General features: G+C 43.0%; 1 protein-coding gene across 6 annotated transcripts in view; it reads right to left on the bottom strand.

Moving 5' to 3' along the window:
- tle2a (TLE family member 2, transcriptional corepressor a) overlaps positions 1–15,905 on the bottom strand; it is a 39,550-nt gene extending 23,645 nt beyond the window's left edge. For all 6 annotated transcript variants that reach the window (XM_085774189.1, XM_085774190.1, XM_085774192.1 and 3 more), the window contains exons 1-2: positions 15,274–15,905; positions 4,551–4,714 (exon numbers count right to left, since the gene is read on the bottom strand). In XM_085774189.1, the coding sequence (XP_085630315.1) occupies positions 4,551–4,714; positions 15,274–15,297 (188 nt within the window). In that variant the 5' untranslated portion in view covers positions 15,298–15,905. The remainder of the gene's footprint in view (positions 1–4,550; positions 4,715–15,273) is intronic.
- Between the last annotated feature and the right edge of the window lie 648 nt (positions 15,906–16,553).

The following is a 16,553-nucleotide window of genomic DNA, read 5'->3' as shown; positions in this document are numbered from 1 at the left end:
ACACACACACACAGTTGCAGCTCATCAGCACTAATCCCTTCCCTCCGTCTCTTTCCTGCCGTCTAATCCAACTTCTATCAGAATCCAGCCACCTTCTCTGCAGCCAAAATACACAACTAAGCCCTGCTATTTCTAGACAACATCTATGTGTGTGTGAAGATAATTGGGGAAGCCTGTGCATGTGTGCGAGTGTGTGTGTGTGTGTGTGAGTTAAGGACATGCATTGGATTGGGAGTTTGCCTGAATGGGTCAGTGTGTTTGTGTCCGTCTCCGTGGGAGTCCAGGTCATGTTTTCCCTGCAGGCTCAACACTGTAACAAATGGGTCTGATTACGTGGAGGTGCTGCCTGCAATCACATGTGGATCTTTGGTCCGACCTGTCTGCGCTTGGACTAAACAAGGCCACTACTAATCCGTCTGACTGCTATCTGTCTGGTCCTCTCCAAAACTGCCAACAAAATTACTTCCTTTTTCTTTTCTTTTTTTAAGGATAAGCAAACTGGCATCCTCTCTGTATTACACCATCATGGAAAGAGTAAATTGCTTTCTTTTCTTTTATTCACAAATGCTTAAGAATAAATACTGTTTTTAATTGTTTTTATGAGGTGGCTGTAGCAGATGTTAAGAAACCTTCAGTTAATGCTAGGTGACGTTATAAACAAGATTTTCTTTTCTTTTCAGATGTACGTTGTGATTTAAAGATAGTGCCAAACATTTTCAAATAAATAAAATCAGTATAGGGATGTGAAACATAATCAGAAAATTTGTCAATATACGCAACACCCAATTGCCATTTGAGCTAATGTCATAATGTCATAATATACTATATTGCTGTTTGATGTCTCTGGGCCCCCGTTCATAAGCTACAGAAGCTTCTGGGGTTACCCTTTTTACAAGGTCATGTCTACTGTATATTGTGAATTGAATTTGTATTTTGTATTTTTACAATGATTTGTAAAATAAAACAAACCTAATGTTTTATGTTTTTAAAAAGGGGTGGATAGAATATGAGTATAAACTGTTAGTAACAGTGCAACACCATTCAAAATTAGTGAAACGACTGGAGCCAACAAACAAGCTTTATACTTCCATTTTGAATTAAAGCAGAAGTAAGCGGAATGTTTCTGTTAATATAAGTCTTAAATAGTTATATCTTCCGACAGCAATCACTTACATAGAGTGTTTGGTCTGAAACACGGGTCTGTCAGTCACTCTGCTCTGCTGTAAGCAGAGGAGAAAACTTTCGTTGTATCCTACAACCTTTATCCAATGAGGAGAGAGAACGGCATGAAGGGGCGGTCCTCTCTGTGTGTGCAGCCCATAGACTGTAAAAAGAATGGACGTAGCACCCGTGACGTCACCCATTGGTTTGGGGGAGTCTGTTTTGTGCCGCTACTACGGCGGTTTGAACTGCGCCATGTTGGATTCTACTTGCCATATTTGGAGAGGTGCGGCCGTTAGCCGGCCGAGGCCCCGCCCACTGGCCTCGAAGCAGCGATCTTCTGACCTGTCACTCAACGTTTCCGCGCCCTAATTGGCCAGAATTTTAACCTAATAACAGTAAAACGGTAGAGTTTTAAAAAAATTCACCCCCCTCAGAGTGTGTGCGGGGGTAGAAACTATCGGTTGAGACCAAAAAAATGAAATGTATCAGGCTGTAAATAGGTTTTTTAAGCTGTAAAGTCGGCTATTTTAACATGGGGCTCAACTGGAGTTGCTCCCTTCTGGAGCCAGCCCCCAGAGGAAGCCGAGGGGATTGCAGTTTTTTGAACGCGGAAGTGAGCTTCACTTCTCAGACCCACAACTGCCCCCTTGGTGCAGCCAAGGGATGCGCGTGAATGTGGTGACGTAGGGACGAGGGCGGGGACTGCTAACTCCATCCGCTGACAAGAAGTTAGCCAAAACGACCGGATCGCTTACTTCTGCTTTAATAAATAACAACTCCATGAAATCACATTGTAAATCAGTGTAATTCAGTGCAGGTAGACATTATTCACTATTGAGCAAAAGACTTAACACAAATAAAAACTAATTTCCTTGCTTTCTGAGACAAATTTGTGATTTATAAATAAGATTTACTTGCCTGGATCACAAATTGTAACAGTTCGTAAGCTAACGACACAATATGATCACATAACCTCTAATCAGCCAATATTTGTTTTATTTTTATGGTGGAGGCCCAAAATGAGTTTGTTTGAAAATCAAAAGGCAGAAGCTTTCTTGTTGCCGTCTCAAGTTTACAACCATTTGTATGTCAATCATCAGTGAAATAAACCAGTCATTCCAATTAACAGGTACTCACCTACCAGAGAACATCCACCCACATTCTGTTTCAATAACATTTAACAGTGTTATGTTACAGTGTTGGTTTTCAGTTGCAATGACATGCAGTGTTTCAATCTGCTGTGTGTTTGTTTCCCGTGAATTGTTGGAGGGAAGGTTGACCAATCTTTCCTATGAACCAGGCCTGCTTAAACAGCACAATGTGGTGTCAGGACTGGAAGATGCAGATGGAATCACAAGCTCTTTCTGGCTGCCCGTCGAGTTCTTAATCTCTCCATTCATTTATTGTTTATCCCGCTCCCTGGGTCTCAGCACTAAAGCTTGGCAAGAGGGTGATGCTCCAGGTGTTTTCTAACACGAGGTCTTACGTTGAACTGCTGCCAATAGGAGCTCATCAGGCCATCTCAACCAACAGATCCAGGGGTGGGTGACTCATGTTCACTGAATGGCTTGATTTGTCTGGGTCAGCGCTGCTCAAAAGTTTGGTTCACGGGGACATTGCAAATATTGTCACAGTGTGATAACCTTGGGCTGCACGTTTAAAGCCCTGCCCCACACTGAGGCAAAATTAAATATACACCCAGATGAATAAACGCGTGGGAAAAGACGCCAAAGCAAAGAGGTGGCTGATACCACAGCTCCTAGCGTAGAGCTGGGTAGGGCTGATGCATCAGGAGACATGAGCACTTATGTACATTTATTGTAGGTTCTGGGTCAAACTAATGCACCAAATGATGAACAAACACCCACAGCTATATCTTTCCAAGTTCTTCCCATATCCTCGATAACTTTTTGACCACAAATGTTTTTTTTTCCCTTTCAAAATGGTTTCAATTATTTGTGGTTGGAGCATTATATCCATGTAGCCAAAATGATATCAAATTAATAACCGCTAATCAAATTGGCTAATAATGTAAATTAGGTAAAACATTTACCACAAATATCTACAACAACTGATGACATTTAACCAGAGGTTAGACCAACCAAGTAGCCAATAACCCATTATTTTTGACTGGTCATACTGTAAGCAAATCTTCATTAAGATTTAAGGTTCTACTTTAAAGTCCTATTCAGGGTTGACACAAAATTACTCATTTATGTGAATGCAACCACTCCAGTCTTTTGAGGGGAGGGGGGGTTTGGGCTGTGTGTTTTGAGCTTGTGGCAAGCTGAACAGCCAGAAAGATAAGGACACACACACACTCTGGCATTATGTGTGTACAGGGAAGCAGTAGCCACAGGGGTTAGAGGGGCTGTGGACGTGAGGGGGGGCATACAAAAGAAGTTTGAAGAGGGACAGAAAGGGACGGAGGGGAGATTCTGGCCAGCTGAATCAAAGCAGGATGAGAGAAGAGTGAGGGGGTGGGGACCCTGTGAAGGTGTGCCAAGAGAACAGAGAGGGGAGAGGGGGAGAGAAAGGAGAGACAGAGAAGGCTGGGACTGCACAGCCAGCCCAAATCCCACATTCAAAAGGAATTCTGTGCACATTCCTGCACATCAAGTACACCACCATACAGTCATGCAAAAAGAGTAGCCTGCATACTGAGGTAATATATGCATACTTTATTCCTGAGGAGGAAAACGGCATGCACACACCTATACTCATGAAATTGGAGGGTCTGTGTATGTAATCAATGTTATATATATATATAAAAAGACCTGTTCCATTTATATTTGTTTATTTACACATACACAGACACACATACAGTGGTCCAAGAAAACTGTGCCAAGCAAATTAGCCAAAGCACCACATAGCTTTGCAGTATGTCAGTCAGAGATTTAATGTGTACATGGGCGCTGAATCTGATACACACACACAAGACCGGACAGTGTGGCTGTACAAGAAAAACAATACATCATCAGGCAAAAAAAAAAGAAGAAAAAAAAAAGTTCAACCCGAAGTCAGAGCATCAATCATATTTATGCAACTGCACTAGGAATGGGATAATCCTCCCTGTCGTCCAGACAGGGAGTGCATAAGATGACTGTCGCTGTCACAACTTCACAGAGCTGCAGTTCCTGCCACAGATTATAAATAAAACACTGTGCGGTGTTTTTGTTATCTGATAAGCCTTCGAGCTCATAGATCTACTTCTCAAAGTGGCCTTCCTGGATCATATTCATCGTCTCATTTGCACCTGAAGCAGCAAGACAGACCAACACATTTTTTTTTAAACAGTGCTGATTTTGGTGACTGAATAAGGAGACAACTAAAAACTCAAACACAGTGAAAAAAAGGAATGCCCTCCCTTCCCCTCATACACCCACCTGTGGTACTGAGTCTGCAGGAACTGAAACTCCTCCTTAATGCGGTCCAAGGTTTCTGGGTAGGTAAGTTTGAGTGACTGGGGGGTCCCCGATGCTGCTGCCGCCGCCGCTGCTGCAGCTGCCACCACTGAGGCTGAGGACCCTGGGGGTGGCTGCAGAGGTGCCTAAGAAGAGAAGAGGTTGCCAGCTTAGGGATTCATCAAGACTTAAAAAGCACAAGCACAGGACAGTTGCCAAAAACAAACAATCCTTGACATCTGATTTCAGAATAGTGACAACAACCTAGGTTGAGTGGCTGAATGGGCTTCGGTGTAACATGACTAACTTCATATGGCAAAAGAAAAGCTTCATTCATGCAAGTCCCTCAAACTAAGGAGCTGCATCTACATTACAAAACAACCTCAGGAAGTAAAGATCTACATCATCAGCATATCTACACATGCATGCCAGCACACCCATGTGCAACTCCTATGAGGGGTTTGTCTATTATGGAGACACTGTCATCACCAGTAGAGCCAGATGTGAATGGGTCACCAACTTGGATGGTAGGGCACAGAGGTACAAGAGCTTCTTAGCCAAATGAGCACACTTTGTTTAATTGCAAGTCTGAGTAGGAGAAAGAAATAAAAAAAAGAAAAGAAATGGAGCAGTAGGAGGGAGAAAAAGCGGAGAAAAAGGACCCCACCGTGGCTCAAGACCCCTGCCAACCCCTGTGCTTACTCTCCCTTCTCTGCGGGGTCCAGAGCAATTAGGAGACTACAACCACAGGGGTAATGCTGCAGGACAGGCAGACAAAAGGGGGCTGAGAGCTGGACTAAGAGGGTGGTGGGGGCTGTCCGTCTGTCTGTCTGTTTGGCTCTCTGTCAAGATAACAGAGAGCAGAAGCCGACTGGGCCTGGGACAGCCGGCTCACAAGCTTCTCAATGGTCAAGTATGACAGTGAGGCCGACTGATAGTAATATACCGTAATTTCTCTCACAGGAAGGCACTGTATAGTTTTAATATGACAGTGTTAGTCTTTTTGATACGAGGTATAAAGGAGGAGGGACATTTTATTGTGGGAGGACATAGTTTTGATGCCAAGTATTGCTCAGTGACGCTTGAAAAAAACAAAATAAGTTTAGCTATATCTGATTTTTTTTAAACAGTTGGGTGAGATTTCCTGACATTTCATGATTAATCACGAGTTGTAAGCCTGCAACGTTGAAGTTTTGCAGAATTTTTCTAACACTAATCACAATGAATGTGTAATGTTTGCGAGTTTTGAAAAATTACATTTCTTTTTTTTTTTAAATCTAACAAATTTCAAATGTGACTATCCAGCCACTGCTGGAAACTGAGTTTGCCCTGCAGAAATCTTTTTCCCCCATGGGTCGTGGAAGAAGGCATCCAAGTTTTCTTTTATGTTCATTAGTCATATAGCTTTGCTAGTATTCGTCTTAAACATTACTCTTAGCAGGTATGTTCTTTAGACCATTTGCCAAACACAGTCTGTTTATGCAGCCATTTTTGCCAGTTTGAGCAAAAATGTATTTAAAAAAAAATTCCAAAGACATTGGGTGGCTCTAAAAAGAATGGGCAACACGTTTAAACACAATAATGTTAAGGCAGAGGAGCTCGATCTGCTTTAAGGCTTCCTGGCTCTACTTTTTTGGAAAACCCTATGAGCAAACAATTACACACAAGGACACCATGCTAAAAAGGGATACATAGAATAATATGACCACAGTGTCCTGCTGCCTCACTTCCACTTCTGAGCTTGGTCAGAACAACACAGTCAAGTGTCCCATTAGAATCTCCAAACCTGCCCTTTCCTGCTAACCCATCTACAAGCTGAGTTTAGTGACACTAGGTATGAGTATGTGGGCAGAACTGAATTAATTAATTTAGTTAAAAAAAACTCTCATCTCAATGTCCTACACATCAACAATGTTTGTCTCACATTAATGATGTTTAATTAACAACCTAATCACAACATCACTCAACACCATTGCCAAAAACAAAGTGAGGGGGAAGAGTGCGAAAGATGTTGATGAGAGGAGCAGAGTGTACCGGTACCTAACAGTTCATATGCACTGTACATGTGTGTGTAAAAAAAAAAAAAAAAAAAAGTATGTCTCATGTGTAGTCAGATAAATAGCAGATATACTGAAGAGGAGAAGGAGACGAAGCGTGTAGAAGGTGTTCCAGGGGGTGAAACACTATTAGAAAGGAATAAATCAAATACTGAGCAAAGAGAGGGAAAAGAGGGTGTGAAGAGAAACAGAGAGAAGAGTTTAACAGGCTAGAGAGGTGGAAGGAAGAGAAGATAAGGGGGCAGATAAAATGGGCGAGACCGGCAAGTGAGAAAGTCGAAAATACAGGGAGAATCTGTTTTGAAAGGAGATGGAAATAAAAGAGGAAAGAAAGGCTAAAAGAAAAAAGGGAGAATAAAGAAAGGACAGGGAAGGAAAAAAAGAAGATAGGAGAGGGGCTGTGGCCTCATTGTTCCTCTTCCTAACAAGCTGCTCTCAATCTGTCGGCCAGATCCCCCTCCTACAGCACAGACAGCCACACACACAGACACACACCCCTTTTCGTTTTGCACACACAAACCCACCATTACGCACACTCATCCTCACAAAAATACACATACACATTTTGTCAGTCTTGCTCACACACGCACACACACTCCCCTTCTCTCACACAAAAACCCATGATTAAACACACACACTCACACTCTCTCTCTCTCCCCTCCTCTTTCACACAACACACACACACAGAGCAATTACTCTTCACAGGGGGGAAAAAAGAGCACCAAGGCCATTTTATAGGAAGATGGAAGGAGAAAGAAAGAGAAGACCATCCTTCTTTTCTCTCCTTTTTAATCACTCCTTTTCCTCCCATTTCTTTTTAATACTTTTCAGGGATTTTTTTCCCTCTCTCTCCCCCAACGCAGTCTCCAGGGTCTGCAGGGCAGGTGAGAGACGAGGCACAGCCTTCAAACGGACAGCACTGGAGTCAGATGGTCTGTTTTTTAGTGATCAGAAGAAGAGGGGAATATTTGTTTTCAGCTGGAAGTAACCACTGTCTCTCGGCTGTCTCGCCTGCTCGAGACCTTACGCACAACTCCAAGTCTGCTGGTTTGGGTTGTTGTTAGAATGATTCACACCAGGCTAGACTGGACACACGTGACAGATGCTGCCTCGAAACACAGGCAAAGCATAGCCAGACATAACCTCTTTTTTTAAAAACCCTCACATCTCCCATGAAACACTGTTATTAATCTGTTCCAACTCCTGATCTGGCAAATAGCTGAGCAGGCTTTAAAGTGAGAGGTCAGGTCATTGAGCTGACCCGCCGACCTATGGGAATGGGTTTAAGCTGGAAGCCTCACCTGATAATCCCACGGTCAGTTATTCCCTCCCTCTCAGCCATGTCCTGGCTCGAAAAGCAAACATGAGACATGCCGTCTGCCCTTGAACAAAGCTTACATAGACTGAAAATCGCTGTTACACAATTACAGGTTAGATCTTTCTGTGGCACTTACAAACATTAAGGCAGGTTCTGTAATACTGAGAAAAGGATTGCATGAGGTGGGCCGGCGTGAGGAAGGAAAGCTTCTCGCTGATATGATTAGAGATCATCTGATTACTCAACTGTTTAGATAAATCAGCGGGGAGGTGTTACGGGCCCCTGAGCAGCGCCGTGTTGTTACCAGCGCCGCTGTGATCCGTTCCGTTCCAGAAAGCCAGCTGAGAAAGCTATCGGCTAACATTATGGGTTTAAGGCCTCCTATTGCACAAGCTCAATACGGAAACCTCAGATATGACCCTGTCGCATCAAATGTATAGGCACGCACACAAATTCACACTAATCTTTCTCTTAGCCCAGGAAAGCCTAAGTCAATTGCAATGATTAAATGAGGACCTGATGATGAGGGGATGAGAGAAAGAGAGAGAGGAGGGGTGGGGTGGGGGGGGTGAATGAGTCATCTTTGGGGATAGAAATGATTTAAATCAAATCCCACATCCCTTCAGTGGGATAGGATGGTGGAAACTATCCAGTAAGGCTGTTTTAAACATGTTAACTGCTGAGAAACAGCTGAACACCCAACCACAGCCCCGCAACATTACAGCTCAGGTTCTATCTTTGCACACACGTTACAACCAAGGTCGCGTGCAACAAAGCCTGTGAGTGCAACAGACACATACACAAATGCACCAAAAAGTGTATGCACATGAAAAACAGCACACATTTTTTATTCTGATGTTAAGGGACCATTAACAGCGTGGCATTCTCTGAATGAACTCATTCCTGTTTTCATTTGAGTTACCTCTAATTACACCACAAGCAACTAACCACTATGACCTCACATCCTTGCTCTAACCCCCCACCCCCACCCTAAAGAAAAAAGTATGTGTGCGCACAAACACACACAAGGCTACTACACGCCCACACATGCCCACTACAAACACCAAGTGGATGTGTGCACAACGCAGTTTTCCACAAGTATTTACAAGCACACATGTACTTTATTGTATTCACACATGACACATCTTCTACGTCAATAACGATGGGAATCCGCAAGATGTGCTTCAATCGTCGCTACCCACACCAAACCACAGCGATACATAGTTTGCTGATAGAAGTGTAATGGGGCCACGGCTGTAAAGATGAGGCTGTGTGTGACCATAGGAATATTTGGTCCACTTAAGAGTGCTCCTGTCCTGTGTGCTCTTTGCAAGGCTGCTGGAGATGAAGGGAGACAGGATGCTGCTGGATGACCCCTTCCTTACTCTTGCAGTTTTCACCACTGAAAACCCTCACTGCTGCACTAAATGATGCATCAAAGAGAAAAAAAAGACATGAATCATTTGACTTCTTTTACACACAACGCTGACACTACTAAGCAGTTGCCACATTTTTGTTTGTCTTTGTTTCTCTTTTCTGCCATTCTGTGTTCCTCATTACAATTCCTCAATGCTGATTGCGCCCCTGCTTTGACCAAAGCGTTGCTCTTTTATCATAAGTCCACCGGCAGCAAAATATATTAAAATTCAACATTAAATTTTGTCTGTTCTGTTCATAAGAAAACAAGACAGAGCGGCCATTGGGGCTGTTTATTCCCTATGACTTTGACATGACATCGCTGACATGCTGATGTTTAGCAGATATTTTTAGCTTGTTAGTGAATCAACACATTCATTAAGGTTCATTGTCTGGGCAGGGCACCAAGGCTATCTAAATTGTCATTCTAAATCCAACTCTGCAGTAGTGGGGATATTTCAGGCTGGACCAAAATTAATACAGTCAGAGATTTCTACATATAAATAAATTAATAACCAACATGTGTGCATTTGTTTTTTTACTTGTTTAATCAGAGCTCCACCTCTCTCCTGCCTGTCTCCTTCAGCTGGGAGGATGCTGTACTGCTGCCTCCTTCATATAGCTCGGCCCATTAGTCAGACCACTAATTACACTGCTTACCCACGGAGTCGATCATCAGAGTAAACACCCACAGAGCTCTGTCTCTCTCTCTCATCAGAGTACCACCAAGGACGCTTTGACAGTAGGTCTAACCCAGAGTAGCATTTCTGAATGTGGGCATCTCTGTGTATCCACCCTGGCACACCTAAACCCACCTCCCACTCCCCATCTTTGAGGGACATGAAACATGTCAATACACAGTCCTTTCTCAATAGCGCTTGAAGTTCAGCCCCTTATATGAAATTTTCAAAATCAACTGTCAACATTGAGCAGTGATTTGCATTGTTAAACCGGATTGCAGTGGGGAAGGGAAGACACAAGCCCCCGCACCACCACCACCCTTACATTAAGTAGCTATCTGCTTGGTTCTGCTCTGGAAAACGTGCTCGTAATCTCTCAATGATTCCTGCACTTAGAGGGGAGGGGCTGCCAAGCACCTGTTTCATTAGCAGCACACATTTTTCTTACCCCCACCCTTTCTCATTCCTCTCTCCTTCCTCCCGCAAGCCCCGTTATTCAAATTTCCCTGCTGTCAGCCCACATTAGCGAAGCGCCACAGTTTGCCTGTCAGCTGGCTTAATTGCTAGAGGTGCCTTCTTTTATTAGGTAACCCCCTCAGCTCGTTTGTTCCTTCCACCGAGACGCACCTCCACAACAGCTTGTGTATGCCTGAGATCCCTTCAGCCTCTTTTCCTTCATTTTCTCCTGCCTTTTCTTTTTCTCTCTCTCCCTCCATCTAATCACTGGCTGAGCGTGGAGCAGGCGAGCTCCTGATCGATAGCCACACTCTCGCCACCGGACAACAGCGGTGATAAAGAGCTAAAAGCACACTAGGAGTTGGGAAGTGGAGGCTTGCTTTATGCTAGCTCTGAGGATGAGGAGGAGAAGGCCTCATCTCAGTCACCCATTCATATACTATACTCTCCCTAAAACAGCCTGCGCCTCCTGTCTGCCTTCATTCATTTTCACTGGCTAGATATTCACATAGGGGACTTTGATGGAGATAAGGTTGTAGGATGGCCACACTTGGATGTATTAGGTCAAGAAAACATTTATAGCCTCCTGTGTAATAAATTAAACTTTTTGAATTTGTTATATGCAGAAAAATCCTCATGGGTCCTACCAGCTCACTGTTGATGTTTAGGCATAAATCTCAGAAAAAGGATTATCTTCACATTTAGGTTTTTGAAAATCCAAAACAGGGATCTTTCAAACAACAAAAACAGGTTTTCAAAAAGAAAAAACTGTATCTGAGGCATCTGGTAATGACGTGATCCAGGCTTAGTTTTGTGGTGCCCTCTGTTCTTCAACATCTGACCGTTTGTCGGATAACAAACATTCAATCTGTGATATGGTGTTGATGCCAGGTTTTGGATTACATATTTGACTAACTTCATTTGATAGACACAGACAATAATTTAGCTTGGGAAGTGTTTGTTTTTCAAAGTCCATGCAAGTCAAAAGTAGCTTTTCAAAATGGTCCTTTGGGGCAAGCAACACCAACACTCAAACACAAACAGAAAAAAATAACAGTTTTAATCTTCATATCAAATTCTCGTATTTCAATGGGGAAATGATGGTGAACGGTACCAAACTGTTATAAATAGTCTACAGCAAAACATTGTGTGTACTGTATACAGCAGCTGGAAAAATGTTGAAACAGGAAGAGTCTTGAAAAAAAGAAATCAAATGAATGTTTACAACGGACAGGCTGGTTATCAAATAAATCAGTGTTTAGATAGATAATATGACAAAGAGCAGGACACATTATAAACCAGTCACTGTTTGCTCCAGTAGATTATGAAACATTACAGATATGAGCAATGGGCAAAACCACAACACTCATCCAAGGTTATCAGTTCCATTCAAATAAACGGCATTAATAGTCATTTCAACCCAAATATCGAAGGAAGTGCAAATTTAGGTTATGTTGATGCTAGGTTTAAAAAAACGCAGAAAATCATGTGAATGGCAGAAATGGAATCTTATTCAGCAAAAAAAATATTAATCTGGTTCAACTTCTGCTGAAATGTCACTTCCACGTTCCTCCAACTGGACTTCCCAGGTTGCATTTCATTGTCACCAGTGTATGAAACAACACACCTTGACAATAGCACACCCTTGTTCTGAGTGGGGCCTTGTGTTGGTGTAAACATGCCATGAAGCTGTATTCACGCAAATGGCTACGTTGGTGGGGGCGTGTTGTTTCACAGTGACTCTGTTACAGAAAAAGTTGAACCAGATTAAACTTTTTTTTTGCCACATGATACTGCGTCACTTTACCGGACCTCCCCTCAGGGCGCCCTCCAGTGAGGGTCCCCCATTCAAACGAGTGAGGAAAGGGGTTGTTTTTTTTTCCACAAAGAATGAGTGTCGATCTGACTAACTAATCACCCCCAATAGTAGCCTCTTAGCAAACCCCTCCCCCAAGCCATAGCTTTGTTGAAAAGAAAATGGTCAGTAGGGGGTGTTGGAAATGTTATTACCAAACTTATAATGACCCTTGAGACCATTCTATGATCAATGTGTATCATGATGTATTATCTCCTACAGACCAGGCAAAACATGTCGCTATGCACTGCTAATAGGTAGAGCTTTGACAAGCACTAGTGAGGTAGTGAGGTACAGCTAACATCACTATTTTCTCCTTCTGAATGTCTTAATTTTGTGTTATTTCAAGTCAAATGTGTATAGTATACATATATTAACAGGGTTAGTATCATTACAGACAAACCCATCATTACAGAATGAAACAAACAATTAGCTTCCGATTTGAACATGCATTTATATTGTGCTTTGACGTTTTGTCTTCTTCTCCATGGTATATTTCTGTCCCTTTGGCAGATTTGAACAAACACTAAGGACATTGTAAAGCTCTGTCTGATACACATCTCAGTTACTTTACTGTATCTGACATCAGGCTGGGTACCAGGCCTAAAGTCATCAGGGCACAAGCAAAAATCTCAAGCATTTCCCAGAAATGTTTTATCCTCACAATGGTGTAGTTTTGGCATCACATTTCCAGTCCACCTGTGCACATAATTAGATTTTCAGTCTCTATGATGGGGACAAACTTAACTTAGGTAGGCTATTGTGCAAATGCTAGGTATGTCATTTCAATTTGTCTTGTGCTTTAGAGCATAGAAAACACGCCATACAAATCTGCATGTACACTCTCAAGGTAAACAATCAAGCCTAGTAAAATATTTAAGACGAGTGATTGAGATTTTCCCACTTTATATGAAAAATCACAAAAGAGCTTCTATTGTAAAAAAGCTACGATCTTGCATGTTGAATGACTCGCAGGTAACAAACACCAAGTCTCTTGCTGAGGAAGATAAACCTGAATGTGGAAGGAGTGTTGGTTAATCAATGAATATTATTTTATTTTTAAAAAAAAAAGACTATGGATGTATATATGTGTAAGACTTTATATTTCATAGTATATGGGCTACATGTTTATGTAATTTATAGGTCACATCCTTTGCAGCAAAGCAGTCTCCAGTGATGACAGGTTACTACCAGCCTAGCATTTCCGAGATTAAACAGTTTGCCGGGTTGAGTGGCCCTTCACTCCGAGGTGCAAACAACAGCTACTGATTGGCGGAGACTTTCGGAAGACGGTTGCCTCACATGGTACCCTTGAGATCTGCGGAGGGTTGAACTGAAACAGGACTGTTGGCCTAAACATTCCACCCAGACCCGCCGCAGTCTGCTCCTCTCACCCTGGGACGCCTGCCCATACATTAAGATGTGGTTTGGAGCTCTCACAAAAACACAGCGAGGAGAGGCTGGATGAGAGGGATTGGGTTTACAGTGTAAACCACAGACCCACAGTCTGCCTCCTGCCCTGCCTTCCTGCAGTCGACTATACTACATACACAGCTGCTGGGGTGTGTGTGTGATGTTTGTGTATGTGCTGTGTGTTTGGGAAGCACAAGATCCCTTTATCGCTCAAAAGGAAGTAGAGGCTGAAATAGAAGTTACAATGCATGATGGTGATGGAATTGAAGCATTATACGTTTTCAAAAATGATGGTGATGGAATTGAAGCATTATACGTTTTCAAAAATTAAACCAATGTGTTGTTTTCTTTTTAGGTTTGAATGGATTTGTGAGAAAAATTAATTAAAGTGGAGCACACACACATTCACGTGGAGTTGTACTTCACAATGTGCTTAATCTGGTTTTGATGCATGGGACACGAATGTCAAAACACTGTCAGGGGTGGGGTGCAGGGTGGCATGGCTGAGGGATGTAGATGAGGGTTAGGCAAATGAGCAGGTCTTAATTGATACTTCACACAGCTGGAGGACCAGTGTTTATGTATTTCAGTCAGCTCAAAAGCTCTCCACCTAACTCGACTCAAACAAATTAAAGCCATGCAGCACAAATTTCACTCCTAACCTACCAGAGATCTGTCTCAGAACACAAACAGCACGCCAGCCTCTATTTCATTTTCATATTTACAGCCACATTACTAAGCATTTTAAAAGGACTTCTGGCCAAAGCAGTGAGCCTTTTTTATATAAGAACCACCCTAGTTGTATCTGTCACATTAGTGGCACGAATCACCCTTGGTATGATTGAAAAGAAATAAAAAGCAAAAGCAGATAATAAAAAAAAAGAAAACAATGAGTGGCACTTGAGAAAGGCAGACCATTGAGTGATGGTGTCAACAAGCCAAGCTGACTCACTTCCCCTCCTCACAGCCCGTGAGGAGGAACAAACAAACACACACTTCATCATCTGGGTCAACTCTACAATAGTATGGAGATAGTAAGAGGCTCCATGTTTCTAACCTGATGGTGCTGGTGGCTCACCAAGGACATGGGATCCACACACAAAGACACTCAGCAAAGTTGAACATTGTTTAGGGGGGTTGGGGTTGGTGGTGGTGTGTGTGGGGGGGGGGGGGTCTGCCTTAATAAACCCATACTGACAACAATCTGCCTGACCTTCATAAGACAAAGATTACAACGAGCGTTAATGTAAGGATAAATGAAGATATGATGTTACATAAAACAGCCCATGGGGTATCATATGTGCCTTACAAAGGACTCCCCGGAAATACAGTGTAAGAATGACAAAGACAAACAATTTCGAGCTCCTACTTTCATATTGAGGCTCGATAAGGTTGAAAAACAACCTGGCGTTGATGAAAGACACGTTGTATTTGACGGAGGTTCCGGGCAGGAGACAATAACCTCGTTAAATACGTGCAGACTGTTACATAGTAGCCGTAGCCTACTTACCGGTGGTCGGTTTTGAGGAAACATTGTAGCCGCCGACTTATGCTCCTCCGTGTGCGGGTTTTTTTTTTTGTGTGTATGTGTGTGTCCTTCTTCTTTCTCCCTTTTGGGGCGGAAAGCTTCGTCGAGAAATACGAGCAGCCAATGTACTATTGTTGGTCTCAGAGAGGCATTTGGCCCGATTTCAAAGGTAATGGCAAAGCTAGTCTCGGCTCGCTCATTCCTTGCTTCAAGACTCCTTTGTTCTGGGTTATATCTCCAACCCCACACCACCGCACCGCACTCGACGTGTAGTAAGGACGGGGGAGCGGAGAGGAGAAACACCCGGTCCGCGGGAGCTTTCTTCAAGTCCTCAACTTCGCGCTTCCAGCAATTACAATATCGCAATTGGTTTCCCTCTCCGATGTATTTTCGCCGTCTGTAGCATAAAGGCCAGAGGTGGAGGTGGTGGTGGCGGCGGCGGCGGTGGTGGAGGAGGGGGGAATGTGGTTAGCCTGTGGCTTCGGAGACGGACACACCACCAGCACATTCAATGCAGCCGCAGCCTCTTTTGTCTCGCTCGTTGGCCTGCACTCTTTTCACACAACACTCCCAGTCCCTCACTTCTGTCACTCCCCCCTTCTCTGATCCTCAATGGGACATAACATATGAGTAGCTTTCTTTAAGGAGGGGGTGGGGGGCTAAAGACACGGTTTAATGCCCCCCACCTCCACACAAATTGTCTTATCAAAATTAATAATAACCAGCCCTGTTTAGAATATTACATAAAAAAAAAAAATCTGTCCCATCTAAGTTATAGGCTAAACATTGCAAATCAAAAACGTCCAGCATTCACACAACGCTGCTCTTCAAATACCCTGATGATATTTGCAAAGAAACCTTTGCTGGTGTTCTTCTCTTGTTAGTGTTGCATTGTAATTAGTTTCATCCGCTTATTGCCATGTAATTGAAAATCTATCCACACAATTAGGACATTTTAATTTTATAAAAAATAAAAAAAATAAATAGTGCAAAAAAAATTCTTTAGAAAGTAGAGGTTCAGAGGAATTGTTCAGTGATTGAATGAAATCTCCACGTGGGGCTCGGCCTCAGCACAGTAAACACTGGTAAAACGAGCCAATGAGTATCGAGAACACCCACGTGGGCTGTGCTGACCGGTTGCTGATTGGAGGGAATAGGTAGCACAGTGCTCCGCACGTCAATCAAGCAGGCTACAACCGCTCAGTGAGGTTAACCCTTTCCTGGGAGCAGGGAGTGATTGAGGAGTTGTGTGGTGGATGTAT

The sequence above is a fragment of the Trachurus japonicus genome, chromosome 4 (assembly GCF_045865225.1).
Source record: "Trachurus japonicus isolate A0001 chromosome 4, Traja_1.0".
NCBI classification, from domain to species: domain Eukaryota; kingdom Metazoa; phylum Chordata; class Actinopteri; order Carangiformes; family Carangidae; genus Trachurus; species Trachurus japonicus.
This window is presented reverse-complemented; position numbering and strand designations above follow the sequence as displayed.